Below are 19,267 nucleotides of genomic sequence, written 5' to 3' on the forward strand. Positions count from 1 at the left end.
AATGATCTTAAAGGTCTTTTTCAACCTAAATGATTCTATAATTCTAAGAATTAGCAACTTTCTCTGTTTTGAACCAGGTTCCTTATGTGATGCACTGTAGTCTTCAGAGCTTGGAAATGCTGATTCGCACTTTGCATATTGGGTTGGCAGATAAAGACAAGTAAGAGTGTGCGTTGGTCTGTGGTCCTGTTCCATTGTTTCATTCCTTGCACCAGGACCTGTTCCAACAACCATGTTATTCCCACAGGTGGGAATGGGAAGATCTCTTTGTTTTCTTTGCAAAATGCTGTTAAGTGTGGTGTACTAAATGTTAAAAAATACCATTGATGTTTGCATTAGAATCTAAGTATTTAGTAAAAGAATTTGGTTTATGATTTCATATAAAGCCTGCATGGCTTGAAAAGTCTAACGTCAGAATTGTTTGTTGACATTATTTTTATTGAAGCATTGATCTTTAGCTTGGTTCACCATAAGGTGAAGCATTTTATTTACGATAATAGACAGTTTAGGGCTATAAGGGCATTATAACGTTGCTGGTGTAGATACAACTTTGTCAGAAGATACAAACATGACCCGCAATAGAAACAAACACCAAAGAGAACACCATGAAACGTTCACTGTTTACAAATCACTTCATTACTACAGACACCAAATGGCAGTTACTGTAAGTAAATCAGTTGCAGAGAACTGACTACATTTAGACAGGGAATTGGGAACTTCTGTTTGGGGCTTCATCCACAATTGCTTAGTAGAAAAAAGTTTAATGTCAAGCATTCTTTTTTATCCACAAAACAATGCTAACCAACAGACATATCAAAGAATAAGACTGAAGGATATCAACGGCTTTACAACTACTTTTGCAATTATCTTCTTGATTAGGTACTTTGATTTTTTTTTAATGCATGTTGTCAGAAGGTAAATAGCCCAAAAATCAGCAGCAAAAATATTACAACAACAAAACAAGTAAATACAGTGCCAATGTGTCATGTTGTAGAAGAGAATACAAAGAGGACAAACAATGATAACTTAATCATATAAAATGACACAGAGCTGAAATACAGTGCACTTAAATATCTATGTGACAAAGAATGTTAAATTCTGTACTTAGTACGTAGGTCTTTTTAAACATGAAATCTGAAAAGTCTTTGTGCTTAAACTTTTTCTCCTGTTAAACATAATTAGTTTCTTACTTCCAATACTGCCACTGTAACTGATATTACAACAGATCACAATTTTCACAGACACATCAACATTGAAACATTTACCTATGAGAAAATAAGTCACTTCTCATTAGTTCACAGTGCGAAAAAAGTAGTGTACACTCTGTCTTGAGAAAGGCTTTCAGTTGTTCATCAAGCCAGTTGCAGAAAAGTCCTGATACCAGATGCAGTGCTAGTTTTAAAGAATGGAAAGCAACACATCACATGTTGGGAGGAAAAAAAAATAAATTTCTCGTTTCTTCATGGATATCGTCTAAGTGACCTTCGTCTTCTGTTGTAGAAATGCCTGAGCCCATGTTGCCGTGAAAAATTCATCATGTAATTTTGTTTGCGAGTGCTGTTAAAATCAAAGGGTTGGGGGGAGGAAGAGAAGAGTGTCAGTTTTTTATATGTAGTTTAAAGTCTTTCAGAGCAGTGAGTTAGTGGGACAGAGTCTCCTTTTTCCTTGCATGGCCTTTCAACCCCACGTAAAGTGGTGTGTATTGCACCCTTTGGACAGCAGCAAGGTGCAAGGCAATTGAGAATCTGTCCCACTTTGCTTTTATTTACAATTTATTATCTTATGGAAAGGTTAAGAGCTTTCAGCTAATGGAAACTTGTGCTGCCTAGGACCAGATTCACTAAAGCTGTATGCACTTCATACCCTCTCAATATAGGGCATTTCTCTACAGTGGTTTTATACCCTAGTTATCCTTCTGTCTTAGATCATTAACTGCTTTATCTTGAGAACAGAAGAAAAGCTTTACTCCACTTCTTTACTTTCCATTTTTACTACATAGGAAGTGAAGTACAACACTTACGCAGACTTAACATTTTCTTCCCCTATACACTCCCACCCAAAATTAAAGGAATATCTAGGAAAAAAGCACCATCACATCTGGGAGGAGACCAGTCAAGAGGCAACCTGACTGCAGCCTCATTAATAGAAGGGACACTTGTTTGGAAGACCTACCTGGCAGACAAGACCAATCCCACCTAACATAGGTTTCTACTTCTTTCATTGAGGGAAGAAAGAATCATGAGAGGGCAGCAGTGGACAAGATGGCTGTATGGGACTTCGGTACCTGAAACTCGTCTAACTCCTAAGGGCTGGATCCCACCTTCAGTTTCCAAATTTCAGCAGCTTTGGAAATGGAGCTATAACATCTGTGGTGCATCCTTGTGAGCCTACTCATGGCACAGAACTACATGTGCAGCACCACAAAGCCTCTACATCCTACTGCCTCTGCTGTGGCAGGGGACTGCAGAAGAGCCACAGAGCTTCGTCTGGCCATGCCTCTTTTTGGTCGCTTTATATACATATCTGTACCCCTGGTGCATACACACAAATACAGGTCTACACAAAGCTACAGCCAAATGACATTCAGAATTACATAAGAATGAAAAGGTTTGTGTACTCTGTAGTTCTGATACAGAATGTCTCCTCTCAGGTCTACTACTTGTAGAGCACTTGGCCAGCCATATAGAGCAGCTGAGATGTGGCTATAAGAGAGACAGTCAGTCACTCTTGCACACTGGTCTGTAGAGTCCCCAGGTATGGGAAAGACCTTTTGATTGGAGAACTACTTTTGAAAATAAAAATAGTATCACATACTGCAGCCAGACTAGATTTTAGAACCACCTGCAAGCCCCTCTCTCTGCATGCAAAAATGGCATACAAAATACCCCCATGGATGCAGTCAGAAGTTGCAGTTTCTTTAAGAATAGGAGCACAGCATTAACCGTGCAGACCCTGAGGGCAACTCCAACAGGCATAAAGAGCTTCACCCAGGAAGAACTGCTGGTGACTGTGTGGCCAGATTTTTGGTTTCCAGGGGAAAGTTGCTGCAAAGTCAGTGAATCTGTGTGGTCTCAGGCCGAGTCCTTCTCCTAATCCTCCCTGTCCACTTAGGACCTTGTGCTTTCTAGCTTCTTCCTGAAGTGGAAGAAGGATGCGTGGCCTAAGTGCCTTTATTTCAAAGGACTGAATGTTACCAGGACCCTCCAAACCAAGAAGTCCATCAGATTTTAAAGGTGATCTGTGAAGTAAAGGCCTGCAGTAGACATTACAGTCAACAAATCTCCCAGGGCCGGTTTTCAATTGTGAGTTTTCTCTGTGAGTAAACTGTAAATACTCATACTGAATCAGTCACACTTTCCTCTCTAGTGCATAAGCTTATTTTTAGTGAATGTGGCCCTTAGGAAAAAGAAGTAATTGCATGCTTTGCAAAATATGTATGATCCTCCAGAGAGAAAGGTAGCTTTTGCTGTAGTATATTAACTTCATCTAAAAAAATGTGTATAACAAAACTACACCCTTTCAACAGCTGATCTAGAATGTGATTGACTAAATCGAATAAAAGCAGTTGTGTCAAAATATAGGATGTAACCCCTAAGCAAGTCCAAGTTAATTCCCAACTAGTTTTCCAAGGCTTTGCAAATTTCTTCACCCAATTTTACAGAAAAATTACTTCTTCCCCCCCCACGCCCTGGGATGTGCATGCATGAATGAAATAAAATCCAGCTCCTGGTGACAATGAATGCAAACAGATCTAGACCCAGCGCAACTTTTGGTGCTTTCAGAGTAAGACAGCACTCTAGAGCATTTGGCAAGTAGGAGAGGAGTTGATATTTGAGATTGACTCATCCAGATTTCTTGTAGTGAAAAGGTCTGTGCTAATTTGTAGGAGCTTTATGTGAGAGCATAACAGCGGTGAGTCTATATAGTTTTAATGCCACTTGGTAGCTCAAGTGCAGAGAAGCATTGAAGATCCGTCTTTAGTCTGGTCCCGTACTCATCTCTGTGGAACATCACCCTCACTGCAATGCCAAGTGCCTCACTGAGGAAGGCAGGAAGGAAATCACGACCCCAAACCCACTCCTGAAAGTGGCTGCTGTTGGTCATGAGGCTTGAAGGAGATCTTATCTTTCCTTCCCTTATTGCCTGGGAAGTGGGTGGTTCCTTAGACACAAGGCCTTCAAGGCAACATCCCATCTCTCAGGAGAGCATCCTAACCATGAAGTGAGGATGGAGCACCCTGTGCTGGGAGAAGGCTGCTCTGCAGCCAACATGCAGGAGATGGGGGCCTGGGAGAAAGCACTACCCAACTCCAAGTGGCCTCACTCTAGCTACATGGGACCATGTCAATATGTTTGGCTGAAAAAATTGCTGTTTCTGCACCTGGTTAAATTTAGGACTGAGCTTGGCTGTGAGATCCTCAGCTTGGGCATGAGTTGGGCAGCCAGGGCACATGCTGAGCTGCAGTTCTTGGCCTGGGGGCCTTCATGTTCCCCTGTCTCCCTCCTGCCTTTGGTCTGCTCATATTCAGCAGCAGTTTGGCAGAGATTTTCAGGACCTGTTTTGGACATTGCTAGGTATACCTGGCCTGTATTTCACTTCAAAGGCCTAACCATTTTCTATCTGGCATTAAAACTGATGTTTAAAACAATGAAAAGGGGGGGGGGGGGAGAAAAAGAAAGGAAAAAGAATTGGAAAAAGGAACAAAGAAGGGGTTCCCTAATAACTTAGAGGGATTTTCTTATTTTATATGTATATCATTTTGTTTTGTTATCTTATAAGACGGTCAGGGTGTTACAAAGAAAATACATATATTCCCTATCTTACACTGAACACCAGAGCAGTGCAGTGTGTCAAAAATAAAAGAAATCTGAATTCCTAAGAACTAGATGCTTTTTTTTTTAACTTGCACTGACATGGTTCAAACTTGTTCTCACTGATGTCTGATATGGGATTTTCAACTACTGTTTGGACGCCAAAAAAAACCCTCGTAAAGAAAAACTTCATGCCTGCTATAGAAAATGGTATGATTTTAACTCTTGCTATAGGTCAGTAGGTACATCCTGTATATTATAGTATCATATCATATTGTATAGTATGTGTAGTCTGGTATCCACAAGATGAGAATAGGTCTATATTTAGTTTTCTGAATTAATTCTATATATTGGTAGGAGGCAAGCACTGTATAATAGAGACCAATAGTGCTTTATAAGATCACAATAAGGATTATATAATATATTTTGCAGAGTACTTATGTATTTCTTGCATTTGGTGGATTTAAGAATGCTTTCAGTACTATTAATAACAAATTTCATTCGTATTATTACAGACTGATAAAAGGCTTTACCATACTTTTGCTGTTGTTTTGTTTTTTTTGTTTGGAGGACCCAAAATGTGCCAGACAGCATCAAGCTATATTAGGAATAGACGCCCCGCCCCGTTCTTTAGTCTTTAATAGAGCATTTAGTCTTTAATAGAGCATTCTGGCTATGTCAGGTTTCCTAAAGCACAGTTTGAACAAGAAGTCTGCAATTTAAAATTTATGAAAATAGAACACAGCCAAATGGAATGAAAAATATGCAGTAACCCCCCCGCCCCCATATACTAATGTCATTCATTATTTCTGTGGTCTTATTTTTAATTGACAGGGCACAATAGGAACCAGATAGAAACAAAAATATTTGGGTAGCAAAATGAAGCATGAACAAAGCCTTAGAAAACAACAATGGCATGTCTCTCAGGACTAGGCTTGGGGTAAATTTTGAGGCTGACTTACAAATGCTTTGTTAGGCACTAGGTACTATAATGAGAAAAGTGATGCTCTCTGACTGAAGTCCTGATGGCTCATCTCAATGACAAACGTTCTTTGGCTCCAATGAGGTCAAGATTTAACCCCAGAGCTCAGTAACTATGTTGGTTAGTGGTATCTAATAACTGCGACAGCGCACAACAGCAGAGTTACAAGAAACAAAAGAACTACCCAGGAGACGCTGCATGTGTAAGGGCCATGCGTGGCTATGACACCATGCAGATTCCCTGACATACACTGTGGCTGCGGGTTCAGCTCTGTGGTCATTAATTACAGAAAAAAGAGGGAATTCCCCCTTGGAGCTGAGAGATCACCCATGCAACATGCTGGGTGCCCTCCATTGGCAGGTCTCATTGCACTGCAGAAGAAGGAGAAGCCCTCCTCCCCGCAGCCTCAGTGAAATTCCCACTGTGGTACAGGGTGAGCCGCCAGACACTTTCTGCTAAGTTTAAGTTCTCCCAATGCTGTCTGGGGAAGAGCTGCAGGATCAGGACCCTCAAGAGCTACGTGGAACATCTCAGAGAGTACAAACAATTTTCCACTGACCCATCATTGACAAAATTGTGCAAGAACTGTAGCTGTAACAGCAACATACAGTCAATATTGATTAAGGGAAAGTACTTACCTTATTCTAGTGTAAAACCAGTGACAGCAAACAATGAAATACAACACAAGTTAGAAAATGCCTTTCAATGCATGCAGCACTGTGATTAGTCATAAAACCCTGATGAGGTTTAGAGGCAATATAGGACTTTTCATCTCTTTTGAAAATAAAAATTGAAAAAATTATTTCCTGATATTTCAAATCAATGTTTATAATTTTATTTTCTATAAAATTCAGCATGCACTTTTAAGAAAAATAATACAAATGTCGTAAAAGCACAGACTGCATCATATTAAATTTGGCATAAATGTCATGAAATTCAGATAATTACCTAATGTTTGAACTATTTCTGTTCTTTATTATAAATATATTGATACTTGAATTGAAGTGCATTTTTCAAATCGTTGCTTTTTACTAAAAAAAATGAAGCAGATGAAAGTGCTTTTCCACATGAGCACTCTTTGTTAGAGATGCAATATATATTTTGTATTTTAATGTTGCAAAAGGATGAACATTCTTTGTACCAAATGCAACATAAGTTGTCACTAAATCATTTGTGCCAAAAACATGAGAATATCTTGACAATGAAGAGCATGGAGTGATGGCTATGCAGGGATTTGTTCTGTTATCCAACAGTTAGCCATAATATAGTAGGTGGGGATAATATTTCTTGCAAATCTTGCACAACTTAAATTCCCTTGGACCACATGACGAGTTTTGGGGTGCAAAGAAAGCAACATCAGACCCTTAGTGTTCACCTTATCATTGCCCTTTATTTCTCAATACCTTTGACCAGGATTGAGTTTATAAGAGGTCAATAAGGGCCTGCCCTCTACACAAAAAAATGGCAGTTCCAAATGCACATGCAAAGAAGTGCGTGGTGTCTGTGCAGCAGACAGGCTGAGAGCTGTGCTTCAAGAAAAAACAATGTGCAAATGAAATGCTGGGTTGGACATGGGCTCTTCTTAAGGCAGAAGAAGTACATGGGCACCAAAAAGCGCTCTCACTTAGGTCTGGGGTAAAATACTTTTTCATCCTAAGAAGAGCCACGTGGAACATGTGAGAGTTGTGCCCAAAGCTTTCTTTATGAACGGAGAGAAAAAATGCTGCACTAATGAGGAATAATCAGCGCTAGCTTTAAAAGGAACTGGACAACCTGATAACTAATATCCTCTCCCCACCACAGGACAGATGTCAACCATTGTTAAAATAAGTTGGCAAGTTGCAAGAGCAATTTAATGTATAACATATTCAAAGCAGGTATTGCATTTCACCTGTTTGAAAGAGGTGCTGAGTTTGAGTGCCATTTGCAGCTGCATCACAGCCTTAACAGTACTGCTTTTCAATGAGTGATTCAAATAATCCATTCAGAAATTGAATGATCCTAAGTAACATACGAAAACATCCGCCTTTGGCCTTTCTTATCACCATCAGGTATTTTGCATGCAATATAATCTGCAGGTTAATTTTTTTCCCCAGCAAACTGTCTCGGGAGCAAAAAGGAAGCAAAGAAATTGCATCCTGAAAATGTGTTTGCTGGCAAGAGGGTGATGGCCCTTCACTCAGAAATCAATTAGACTGAACAGAGTGTCATGACCCTGACTGTGCATCAGCTGTAAGTGGTATCTGCGCTATGACTTGGCAGCTGGGCCTGTGACAGAATTAATTTCACATCTTTGGATTGCTGGGAAGAGTTGATATTCACAGTTTTGTCCCTGGGGTGAGCACTGTAAGGAGGAGCAGGGACATCCCCCATGTTGGATGGGAAAGAAAATCAAGAAAATCCTTTGTTGTGCTACCTCCCTACAGACCAGCTCTCCCTGCACACAGGTGCTTTCCCTGCTTGCCCTCTTCCTCCAGCCCTTAGTCTGCTCAAAGAGAGCATGGCTCACTTGCCCAGGGGCTGAGGAAAAGCTGGCACAGCACCTAGGTGCACACCTGGGGCTGCAGGCAGCCAAGCCAACACCTAGGGCATTTGGGAAAATCAGGTCTCTTTGTCAGCCCACAGGGTAGTGGAGGAAACACAAGACGAGATGTGTGAAAAGGCAGGAATTTCTGTACATCCCAAGCCACACCTTGTAGTATAGGTTGGCTTCTTGCTGTAACACCTCACAAGCTAGGGACTTGCCTGCTGCAGCAACGTGGGTACACAGATCACAAACAAACATGAAAATCTAGGATGTGAACCACGGCCAGTGGGGATAATTTTGATGGTGCCCATGGGGGTGTAGGGAGTCTCATTAAGGTGGGTGGTGGAGAGCAGGGTTATAAGAGGACCAAGCACAGACTGCATTAGACACAGACTAGGGAGTAAGCCAGGCAGAGGACTACTGACTCTCCAATGACTCCAATTCTCCAATGAATATATTCTCCAGTGAATATAGAATTAATGGGAAGAGGTAATGACAGCACTCTGGTGAACCGTTTTAGTTCAGGCCATGCCTCTCTGCAGCTGTGCCAGAGAGCCTGGAGTGGCTATCGCCCACAGAGCTCTCCTCTGGCAATCTCAGTGGAGGGCCAGAGCACCCGAGGGACACTGCCTCCTTGCCACTCACTGGAGAGCTGCCCGGGCAAGGTGGCTTGCTCTCCCCAGGGGCAGGCAGGGTTTCTGTGCCCTTCATTGGAAAATGAACGAATACTAAGAATTAAAGCTAAGTCCTATCCCTAGTATTCATGGTATGAATCCTGGTAGCCATGCTGTGTGCAAGATTATCCAGGGTTAGTGCTAACAGACATTGACCCAGGAATTCTGTATGCCTGGAAGCACTCTGTGGAGGTGACCGAGTGTTTTCATCATTTTACAGGTGAAGAAACTGAAGTGCTGGAGGGCAAAGGGACCCGTGTGAAGTGGCAGACTGAAACAGCAGAGCTAAAGGAAAACCCAGGTAGGAGTATCTATTGACCAGGAACAGCATGCTTCCCTTCAGAAAGCCTTCCAAAGGCCTTATTGAACCCTCTGTGGGTTGCTTGCAAATAAAATTTAAAAAGAATATTTTGATGAATTAGAAGGTGCAGATAGAACTTAAGCAAAACATCAGGGTCAAAGCCACCAGTCAGGTCGGAGCACATGCCGGCATATGAACCAGATGCGCCGCAGCATGTAATTCTGCCTTTCCTGAGAGCAGCACATCTCATGTGTTGTAGGTAGCAGGGGCTGGAACTCCCCATCGGTCCTTTGGGAAGTATGCTGCCATGGCACTGCATTTCACAGTACTTGGTAAGGGAGAAATCTGTCTGGTTTGGTCTGTCTTCCTCTGTGAGTTGTACCAGGTCTTTTCCAACCTAAATGTTTCTACAATTCAATGATTCTAAGTGTCAGTTGAACAGGATGGAAACTGTCTGTCTCTAGCTTGAAATTTTGGCCAATATTCAGAAGAGCCTTAAAGCTTTGTTAACAGGAGAAAAAGAAGAGAAGGGAAAAAGTGTTGTCTGCCCATCAGGTTCCCTCTCTAGGCAAGGTGTGATTACTTGCTGTAGCATTCCTATTGCTGTCTCTATTCTAGTATAACCTATCTCATACGACTGACTTGTCACAACTCAACTTCTGTGTCTAATCTAAAACCTGGCAGATCTCATTGTCAAGGAAGTTCTCCATAATTCAGCCTAAGAATCCCTTTTAAAAGATCTGTCTTTATTATTCCAACTTATACTTACTAATTCAATGCTTGGATTGACAGATTATATTATGCTATTTTTTTTCCTGACTGATTTTTTATTTTTATTTTTTATTTTTTTAATTGCAAGGCAGAAAGACATGGGAATATTTCAGAACTACCAGTTCCCTTTTCCATGGTTTCCTAAACACTGCGAACCTCCTGCAGGTTCATAGTCTTTATATTTTTCCCGATGCAGCATTGTATACCATTGATTAACTAAGCCAGGAATCACATCTGTCCCTCTGTTCCTTCAAGCTTTAAGCTTAATGTTATGGAAGCAGAGCTCAGCAAGGTGTGTAAAAGCAGCAGAGCGTGTACAGTTACTTAGTGTTGGGACCAATTTGTTGTGGTGTTGATGAGTGCCATGCAAGGTGGTGCTTCTCGTTGGAAAGAAGAGGACTAACTAGCAATCAGTTAATTCACTTTGCTACCATTTCAAAACATTACTTGCAGTGTCTCTGCTAATTCAGAAACCTCATGGTTATAATTACACAGTCTAGAGGTTATCCAAGCCTAATTTCTTCATTGCTGTTTTTTAAATTATTCAATAAAAGGAATGTTTGAACCTATCTATGGAGCAGGCACACCTCTCTCTGCCAACCACTGCCAGCGATGAGTTCCCGCCTGTGAAGCCACTAGCATTTCACTTCTACTGGAACTAAATTGCTAGAGAAAAAGCAGGTCATCTCTTCGTGATGTAACACAGGACAAACGGGTTAGCTGCCAGTGAAACCCATGTCAAGAATGGGAGAATCAGGAGGGTGCAGACACTTGGTAAAATCTTGACAAGGGGATGAATATAGAGCTTGGACCATAGGAACCTGATATAGTGAACCCTGTTTCTGAACAGTATCCTTCTTACTAAAAAAAGGAAATGAATAAGGCATTAGTTGCTAACACAATTTTTTCAGAGGCACAACAACATTACTTTGTGCAAAGAGCAATACAGCAGAGTCTTTTGTATCGTTGAAAGGATATAAATCAGCCTTACATGACAGCACAGTGCTCAACAGAAGTATCCTTTAAGTCCCAGCACAATATATTTTGCAGGCATTGCTGCATGACAGGACCACACCAATGCTCGGTGGTGATAAAGCCCCGCTTTCCCTCCTGTGTTTTTCCATGATGCACAACACATACCCCTGCTCTGCCACTTATTTCATGGCCGTCTTAACCGCTGATGGTTGCAGTCAGGGCAGAGCATTAGGAAAGACTGGTTCTCAAAGGTTTCCCTGGGCCACAACGCTTCCTGCTGAGCTTAATACTCGTGCCATGCTGGAGGAATTTCAGTGCTTTCTGAGATGGGGTGGGATGAGGTGAAGCTGATACTCACAGGACGACTTCTACGTGGTCCAAAGCCCACTGATCATGACCTGTTCCACTGTGACGGGGCTGCCACCAGCGCAGTAAGACTCCTTTCATTCGTGCCTCCCTGTCATTACAAATGCAAGAGCCTATAAGAGCTCCAGACTGTCGTTTGTTTGCGCATCCCTATCTATCCCCCAACAGGAACTGAGAGCAAAGTTAGAGTTATTTCTACAGCCCTGAACATCAACACACTGTATGTGCAAAATGTTTAATGGTGAAAAATGAGCACAGATAAGGAGAAATTTTTTTCCCCTCATATCTTTATAATAAGTATCCTGTTTTTCTTTCAAGTATATTGATAAACACTAGGCTGGAATTTCTTAATCACCCTTCCCCTTAAGTTTTCTTCTTTGTTTGCCCTCTCATCAGCCTGTTTTCTTCCACAGTGATGCAAAACCAGATTCTTTCTTAGCAGAAATATATCTTGTGAACTTGGAGGTAATGAAATGTGACTGGGTACTCACAGAGGAACATTATAAGACACTCTTTGGGCTTGTATAAAGTCCTTTGGCTGATGCTGTGCAATTACTTGCCATGTAATTCCATTATTTACACTGTACTGGAGGAGGACTGCCTTGTCTACAGTGTTAGGATCACTCAGATTGGTATTGCAACTGTCTGTTTGTGAAATACTTCCAATTTGCAAAACAAACATGATTTTGCTGTAAAACACAGAGAGAAAAGGTATTTCAATATGCAAAAAGTATTCAAACAGGAACAATAACATTTCCAGGTTTATTGCAGTTACCTTTGAGCATCTTCAAGAATCATTACTTTTAACATACAAAATAAACTGTCCTCACATCTCTAAAACACAGCTCCCCTTTCAAAGTAATAGTTTACTATGTATAACATATCCCTATATAGTTGGAAGCAACAGATCCAATTTTACAATGTATCTGCACAAACCTGAGATACATAAGCAATATAAACATGCAAATGAGCATATGAAAAGCTAAAAAAGGGCAAATAAAGGTTGAATATAATATAGTGCATAAAAGGTTTATCATGTTCTCCCTGGGTGTTCAAATAAGAAAGAGCAAGGCTGATTTATATCTGGCCCATTTGCCAATTCATCCTGTTTCTAATCTTGCTTCGGAACAACTACACACAAATGAGTCCAGAAAGCTGTCATTCTGTTAACAGCCAGCACAGGCTGGTTGCATTAATTTTTCCATGGCCAAAGAGGCTCAATAGATGAAAAAGATACTCCTGTTCATTGCCAGGTGAATATAATTCTATTTGACAACAGAAACAGGAAAATGAGTCTGTAATTACTAATAGCATCTTTAGTCATGACCATCGTGGAGGCACATACAGGCATGGGATTTGTCTTATCAGATCAGGCACTGGTCCAGACAGTCTGGTGTCCAGTCTTTGCCAACGGCTTCATTGTCAGTGCTGGCTTACTAGAGAGTGCTCTGTTGGGCATGACAAAAACATCTGACCTTTTCATCTGACATTGCTTCCTCCTCACTCTCTGTCTCCCAAATGGAAGTCACAAAGCGTTTTGCCAACCCTAATGTTTATCTGCCAGACACATCTGACTGCATAGTAGAGCCAGGTCAGTCCATCCTGATCGATACTGGCCCACATAGCTGCACGTACATTTGAAAAATTTCCTTTCTCATGAGCTGCTAAAAGAGCATTTTAGGCTCAAAGTATTACCTTGCTCGGGTGAGATCCAGAGGCTTAGTCACAGCTTGTCGTATTTGACATCCATTAAAATACAGCGAATCTCCATGGGCGTAGGGTGCCAGCTGTCCACATCCATTCCCTATCACTCCCCCCTGAATGGTTTCCCAGTTTATTTCAGTGACTCTTTCAGATTCAAAATTATCTTTAATATAACTGGGGAGGTCATGGCTAAAAACAGAGCAGTCATCACCTAGAAATGACACAGTGAAGTCATAAACCATGCAAAAATGAAAAGAATTGAGAAAATTGAGTTACAGTTCATTGTAATTCCTTTCAAGGTTGTAGCCTAATATAGAGGGTCACTACAGGCTGAATATATTTCAGCAGATCCATTAATAATGTGCACATTGCTGTACAGCATTCATTTTTGGAAAATTGAGGCTGCAAGTCTTATTTTTTACAGCAGTATAACAATACAGTTGGTCCTATTTTGCACTGATGCCAATAGGAGAAACCTCAAATTGCCGGCTGAAGGGAAATGTGTCTAAAACAGGGAAGGGATCTGATCTTATGAAGTTATGAGTTATGAGTTATGAAATTATGAGACTCTGTCCTGGAGGACATCAAACACTGGCTCCACTTAAATTTGGCACTTAAAATTCACAAGGGTGCTCAGGTACCATTAGGCATGTGCTTAGCTGCATTGTGGGATTAGAGCAGAGCACTCTGTCCTGGGGCCAGTCACCAACATCTGGATGCCATGTTACACATCCCTGGGAGTGGGTGCGCCCTTGGAAGGAGTACAGGGGTGGAAGCACTTTCTGGGTAAGCAGGTAGTTATGTTCTGCCTTCAGTGAATGTTGAATGGGCTTTACAAACAGTGCCAGATAGCAGAGGCTACTGATTCAATCCAGAAAGAGTAACGGGAGGGAAGAGCTGTTACATGCAGCTCTGTCAAATTATTAATTTATAAGCTGTTACTCAAGCATTCCAGTGATGAATTTAGACATGTTACGTCACTCTGTCTTTATCTTTTTGTTTAATCTTGAGCTAGATTAGACTGCAGGAGATGTATAAGAAGAAAACAAACCTTGGTATCCTTCATCACAAATGCAAATGGCTCCGGTTGTGCAATATCCATGACCACTGCAGAGCTTAGGACATGCTTCCCCAATGTACACGTGGTCAATGGCCCAGCTTTGCTTCTCTAGCTCTTCTCCCTTCTGAATCCACCTGAACTGAGTTGCACTGTAAATATCAAAATCCGAACACCATATTACAACATCTAGCAATTGAACACGTCTGTACAGTGATGTTCAAATACGCCAGCAGTAGATGTAATGTGCTATGAAGGGGTTGTGATGTCAATAACTGCAAATACCCACCCTGAATGAGTGGCTGCTACGTCATCAACAGCAGCCACTTCTATTAACAAAAAGCTTTCTGAAAAACATTAATTACGTATCGTATCTAAATCCAGCAATAAAGAAGCCTTTTTAATTCATCAGTTGTTCCAAATGAACAGTGCCAGCAAGACAGCTGACATTTTATAGGCCCACAGTGAGCTGATGTTTTGGTAACCTACCTGGATGAGATGTGATCAGGCAGCTGGATAGTTATTCTTCTCCACATGGAGCTGTTGACAGAGTTATAGATGGTAGCTTCGTGGAACTGAAATGGGGAGCAGCCAATGCTATTAGATGAGGAAGGAAGACAGTGAGTCTGGACGAGCTGCCATGAATCTGTCCTATGGGAAACAGAAAAAGTGTTTTAGAACAACTTAAAGAATAATGAAAGGGAAACAGGTAATTTCTAAGGGTCATAGCATTGCGTGTCTTACTAAGGAAACCCAAGAGATTGTCAGCAATAGTTTCCATGCTCTGTAGCCACAGAGAGACAAGAGGTGAGAGACTGAAACCCTGGTGCCACAGAGAGGACTTTCCGGCACCAGGTTTGAGTGCCGTGAATCCCTTGGTGGTGGTACGGAGTCCAACCCAGAGCTCCTCTGGGCTGGCGTGACAGAAGTACTTACTTAGGTGTCTGCTCCTTAGTCTCTCTCTTACAGTGTTCAGAAAAGAGTCTAACATTATTTACTCCATGTTTACCCACAGTCATATGAGGACAGAATATACCTTCACTTTTACAAATTGTAATGCACTACTATACTGCAGCACAGGACACAGTGTTATTGTTTGCTAGTTAAAGACCAAATCGGAATTAAGTAACCTCCACTTCATTACAGCTTAGTCCTAAACAGTCTTCTATTGTACTAAGATAACAGTTTACTGTGAATGTGGTTTTCTGTGAGTACATTTTACAAGGAGCATGCTCATGACTGTAACTGCAAGCTCAATGCCATGAATTTGTCAACATCTGGGATAAATTACAGAGAGAATTTATGGGAGTTATGTAGATAAATCTCAGTGCTTGCAAATGGGCTTTGTTCAGATCCTGTTGCAAGATGAATATCAAAGTAATTTCTTTAATGAATAAAAGCTCTCTATGTTTTTAATATCATACTATTTTTTAGGTCTATGTATTCTGCTGTCATTTACCTGGCATCCTTTGTATACTCCAGCATCACAGAGTGGAGGTCTCCACAAGAAGTTGCCTCACAGCCCACCACGATCTATAGCACAAATAAAATTGGCTGCTATAACAAGTCAGGTGAACATTTAATGTGAGATTAAATGAAGTCTTGCTCTCCTTTTTTTTTTTTTTCTTTACAGGGTGTGTAAAAGAGATTGCCAACTTAGATCTTGGACAAAATCCATCAAAAGTGGATGGAAAACAAACGACACTGTTTTCAGATACTGGTTTTACTTAATGAATTTTACTTCATTGCTACTGTTATTTTCAAACAGAATCCTAACACTAAGTGCCTAATGTTCAAATTAAATAGCTAAACAAGCATTGTTTCTGAAACACGAAGATGTGGTAGCTCCTTGGAATTTCAGAAAGTGAAGTACCTGACTCTGTTAATTTCCTATGAAATTTATACTTTGTAATAATAAAAATGTGGGTATAAACTTGAAGTCAATCCAGTTTAAAAACAGAATTATTCTGAATATTTTAAACAATAAGCATTTTTGTGTCATGTTAGAGTGGAAAGGTTACAGTACCCAATGTACACTACTGAGTAGGTAATAGAAAGCTAAAATTTAAGAGCTTCAAAACCAAATGGCAGCCATGCACTAGAGCTGAGTTCTTAGTTTAGAAATAAAATCTTTGCTGTGACCAATGAAGAAAAAGGAGGAGAGAGAAGAAAAAACCCTTTGCAATGAGAGCTTAGTAATATGAACTATTAAATGCTGAAGGGTTATCATAGTTTCTGCCCTTAAAATTGAGGAACAAGTTAGAAGATAGTCTGGGGGGTCTTGGATTCAGTAGTAAAAAGCATGTCAGACTCCTCATATAATTTCTTCAAAGATGGCATGCTGTGTGAGTCGGGGAAGCAGTGCTTTGAGGGACCATATTAGACAGTCAATACAAAATAGACAATGATGTTGAGTAAAGGTGAAAATACTGATTAGTGGAAAATGGAAAATTCTGGAGCTGTCTTGTCAAACAGAAGAGCAAGAAAAAAACCATAACAAGAAAATAGATGGCCATTTTGATAACCTGGCTTTCATATTAGTTCAAGCTTTTAAGATGTGGTGCTTGGTAAAAGGCCTAGAACATTTCTAGGCAACAACTGCATGTTGCCTCTGGCCCATGCATAGCTCTACCTTAAAACAAAATAAAACATTCAGAAATATTTCTCTGACTATTTAGATAGTTTGCCATGGCACAGGTAAGTAGAAGGGGTACTTCTACTTGACCACTTGCATCGTCAAGATGCCACTCTTCTCCAGCCTGCCTCTACCTTGCCTTTTCTGTATATTCATTAGGTAGGAGGAAATGGCATATTCTGCTTCCCCTGTATTCTCACTATATCTGATATTCCTGCATTCCTACTGTATCTGATGACCCAGTAGTTTCATGAGAAAGGGATTAGACTTTGATCCTTCTCAGTAACTCCCAAAGCATAGTCAGATTTACTTGACTTTAACATTCATGCAACCTTCCTATTCCCTACATTTCAGAATTTCCTTTAAATTCTAATAAAAAGTCATTATTAATTATTCATCCAATTGGGCATCCTGGTTGGAAGAAGACAAATTTCTGGAGACACATTAGATGATCTTTCATTGCATACTTTACTTTGGAGAGAGAGAACATTTCTTACTTTAAACTGCATCATGTATCCTGGCTGTATAATGAGCTCCCTGGAGGACAGGATGTTGTGTGTTTTGTCCTTTTTCTTATTTGGCCAGTAGAGATGGAATGATGGATTTCCACAGAACCCTGCAGTCCTGACTGCATTAGGGTAAAAACTCCAGTTTTCTTCATGAGAGGTGCCTTCTATTAAGATGAGTTGAATACAATTACTGCATTGTCTCAGTAAACATCAAGGCTTAGTAATGAATCCACAGAATCACTAGATACAGTATTTTAGTGATATAAGCACTAAAGTGATGCTATCTGTCATGACACAATAAATAAGCTACTAACAGACATAATAAAAACATTATCTCCAGAGACATAATTAAAATGTTTAAATAATAGTATTTTTTAAAAATATTATTAAATAAAACTTTCCTACACAGGAATGTAAATGAAATGGGTTGGACTGAAATAAAATTTTTGTCTTTCTTATAGGTATATACCTATATATACAGACATACATACATACCTGAATATATATGTGTATATATATTTACACACCCTGATTAGTAGCATGAAGAATAATATATAAACAGCATTACTCTACAAAGTGAAAAACTTGCTGAGTTAAAAAAAAGAAAAATTGTGCTTGCAAGCTCACAGGGCTTATCTTCGCTGAGATAACACCAGACAACATATTAGCTGTCACAGCCTGCCTTACCGTCATCAAATGTATCTACCAGCTGGCTGGGGTTGATCTCTGCTCCTCCGATCAGGATGTTATCTAGCGCCCACTGCGCCCGGTCGGGGCCTGAAACCACAATCCCGTTGCTGATGGAAAAAGGTTGCCACCAGCGCAAGCGGGTTGTATTGGTCAGAGCATGTTCGGGGAGGAGGATGTAGTCATGCCTGACTGAGATGTATTTTTGGTAATCCATCTCATGAAGCAAAGTCCAGGATATCCCTAGAATGAAAAGATGCAGGTTTAGTAATAAAAACAAGCATATGGTAGAATAGTCTAAAAGATTAAAGGGAGATAATAGGAAACAAAAAATAATAGCTATGCTCTTCTGATAGACAAATCTAAGGGTAGTTGGCAACTGCTTCTCATTGCAAGAGTCATCTTATAATCCTATAAAGGAATCAAATTGGCTGGAAGCCACTCATTACTGAAATCAGGCAGGAGGATTATGGAAAACTCCTGAGCAATAGATGGAAATTTTAGGTGGGGAAAAAAATTTACAAGGACAAAAATAACTTAACAATTAAAAATTCTCGTATTATTTTTGATCTCTCTGACAACTTCTCAGGTATTCATGGTGCTTGAATATGGAACAAGGCTGTAGCTTAGCTGAAACTACAAGGTGTACTTGCCTCCATCAATGGAATAGTCTAGCAGTACTCCTTCCTTTCTGCAAGTTGGTCTGTGACATGTTGTCATGTTGTTTTCACTCCCAATTCTCCCCCAGTACTGTAGAAATCTAAGAGTAAATGTGTAAGTTTACATCTGTTAAAGATCTGCACAAATTGAGACGTTTGCTTTCTGTTAGGAGATGTGCAAATGTTCAAAATGCCAGCATTTTTAAGCAAGTAACGTCAATGTACAAGTAAAACAAAGGTTTCCAGAAGCATGACCTAGTACTTCCTGTGGGAATCTCATGAAATTCAGCAAAGTCCTGCCCCTGGGAGGGACTAACCCCTTGCAATTGTACCAGCTGGGGACTGACTGGCTGGGAGCCACTTTGCTATGAGTCCTGGTGGAAAGGGGGTTAACATGAGTTAACAAGGTGCCCTCGCAGCAGTAAAGGACATAAAAGAAGTTGATAAACTGAGGCAACGTGGGTGGAGGCCACTGAAATGGTTGGGTCTGCAGCACGTGACCTGTGAGGAGTGGTTGAGGGACCAGGGCTGGTTCAGCCTGGAGAAGATGGCAGGGACTGGGAGACAGTGGTCATAAATTGAAACAAGGGAAGTTCTGACTGGATATAA

The 19,267-nt window shown here is 40.6% G+C and overlaps 1 protein-coding gene across 2 annotated transcripts in view; it reads right to left on the reverse strand.

Annotated features, from left to right (window-relative positions):
- Positions 1-417: 417 nt before the first annotated feature.
- The window catches only part of RELN (reelin), a 297,184-nt gene continuing 278,334 nt past the window's right edge, over positions 418-19,267 (reverse strand). Inside the window, exons 55-64 of one of the 2 annotated variants that reach the window (XM_064444494.1) lie at positions 18,653-18,759; positions 18,000-18,242; positions 17,301-17,476; positions 15,628-15,701; positions 14,658-14,819; positions 14,163-14,320; positions 13,103-13,322; positions 11,899-12,096; positions 11,400-11,498; positions 418-1,557 (exon numbers count right to left, since the gene is read on the reverse strand). In XM_064444494.1, coding sequence (XP_064300564.1) covers positions 1,461-1,557; positions 11,400-11,498; positions 11,899-12,096; positions 13,103-13,322; positions 14,163-14,320; positions 14,658-14,819; positions 15,628-15,701; positions 17,301-17,476; positions 18,000-18,242; positions 18,653-18,759 — 1,534 coding nt within the window. In that variant the 3' untranslated portion in view covers positions 418-1,460. Of the gene's footprint in view, positions 1,558-5,357; positions 6,568-11,399; positions 11,499-11,898; positions 12,097-13,102; positions 13,323-14,162; positions 14,321-14,657; positions 14,820-15,627; positions 15,702-17,300; positions 17,477-17,999; positions 18,243-18,652; positions 18,760-19,267 lie in introns of those variants that run through there. The other variant, XM_064444504.1, reaches the window with a different exon arrangement.

Source organism: Phalacrocorax carbo, chromosome 1, assembly GCF_963921805.1.
Source record: "Phalacrocorax carbo chromosome 1, bPhaCar2.1, whole genome shotgun sequence".
Taxonomy (NCBI): Eukaryota; Metazoa; Chordata; class Aves; order Suliformes; family Phalacrocoracidae; genus Phalacrocorax; species Phalacrocorax carbo.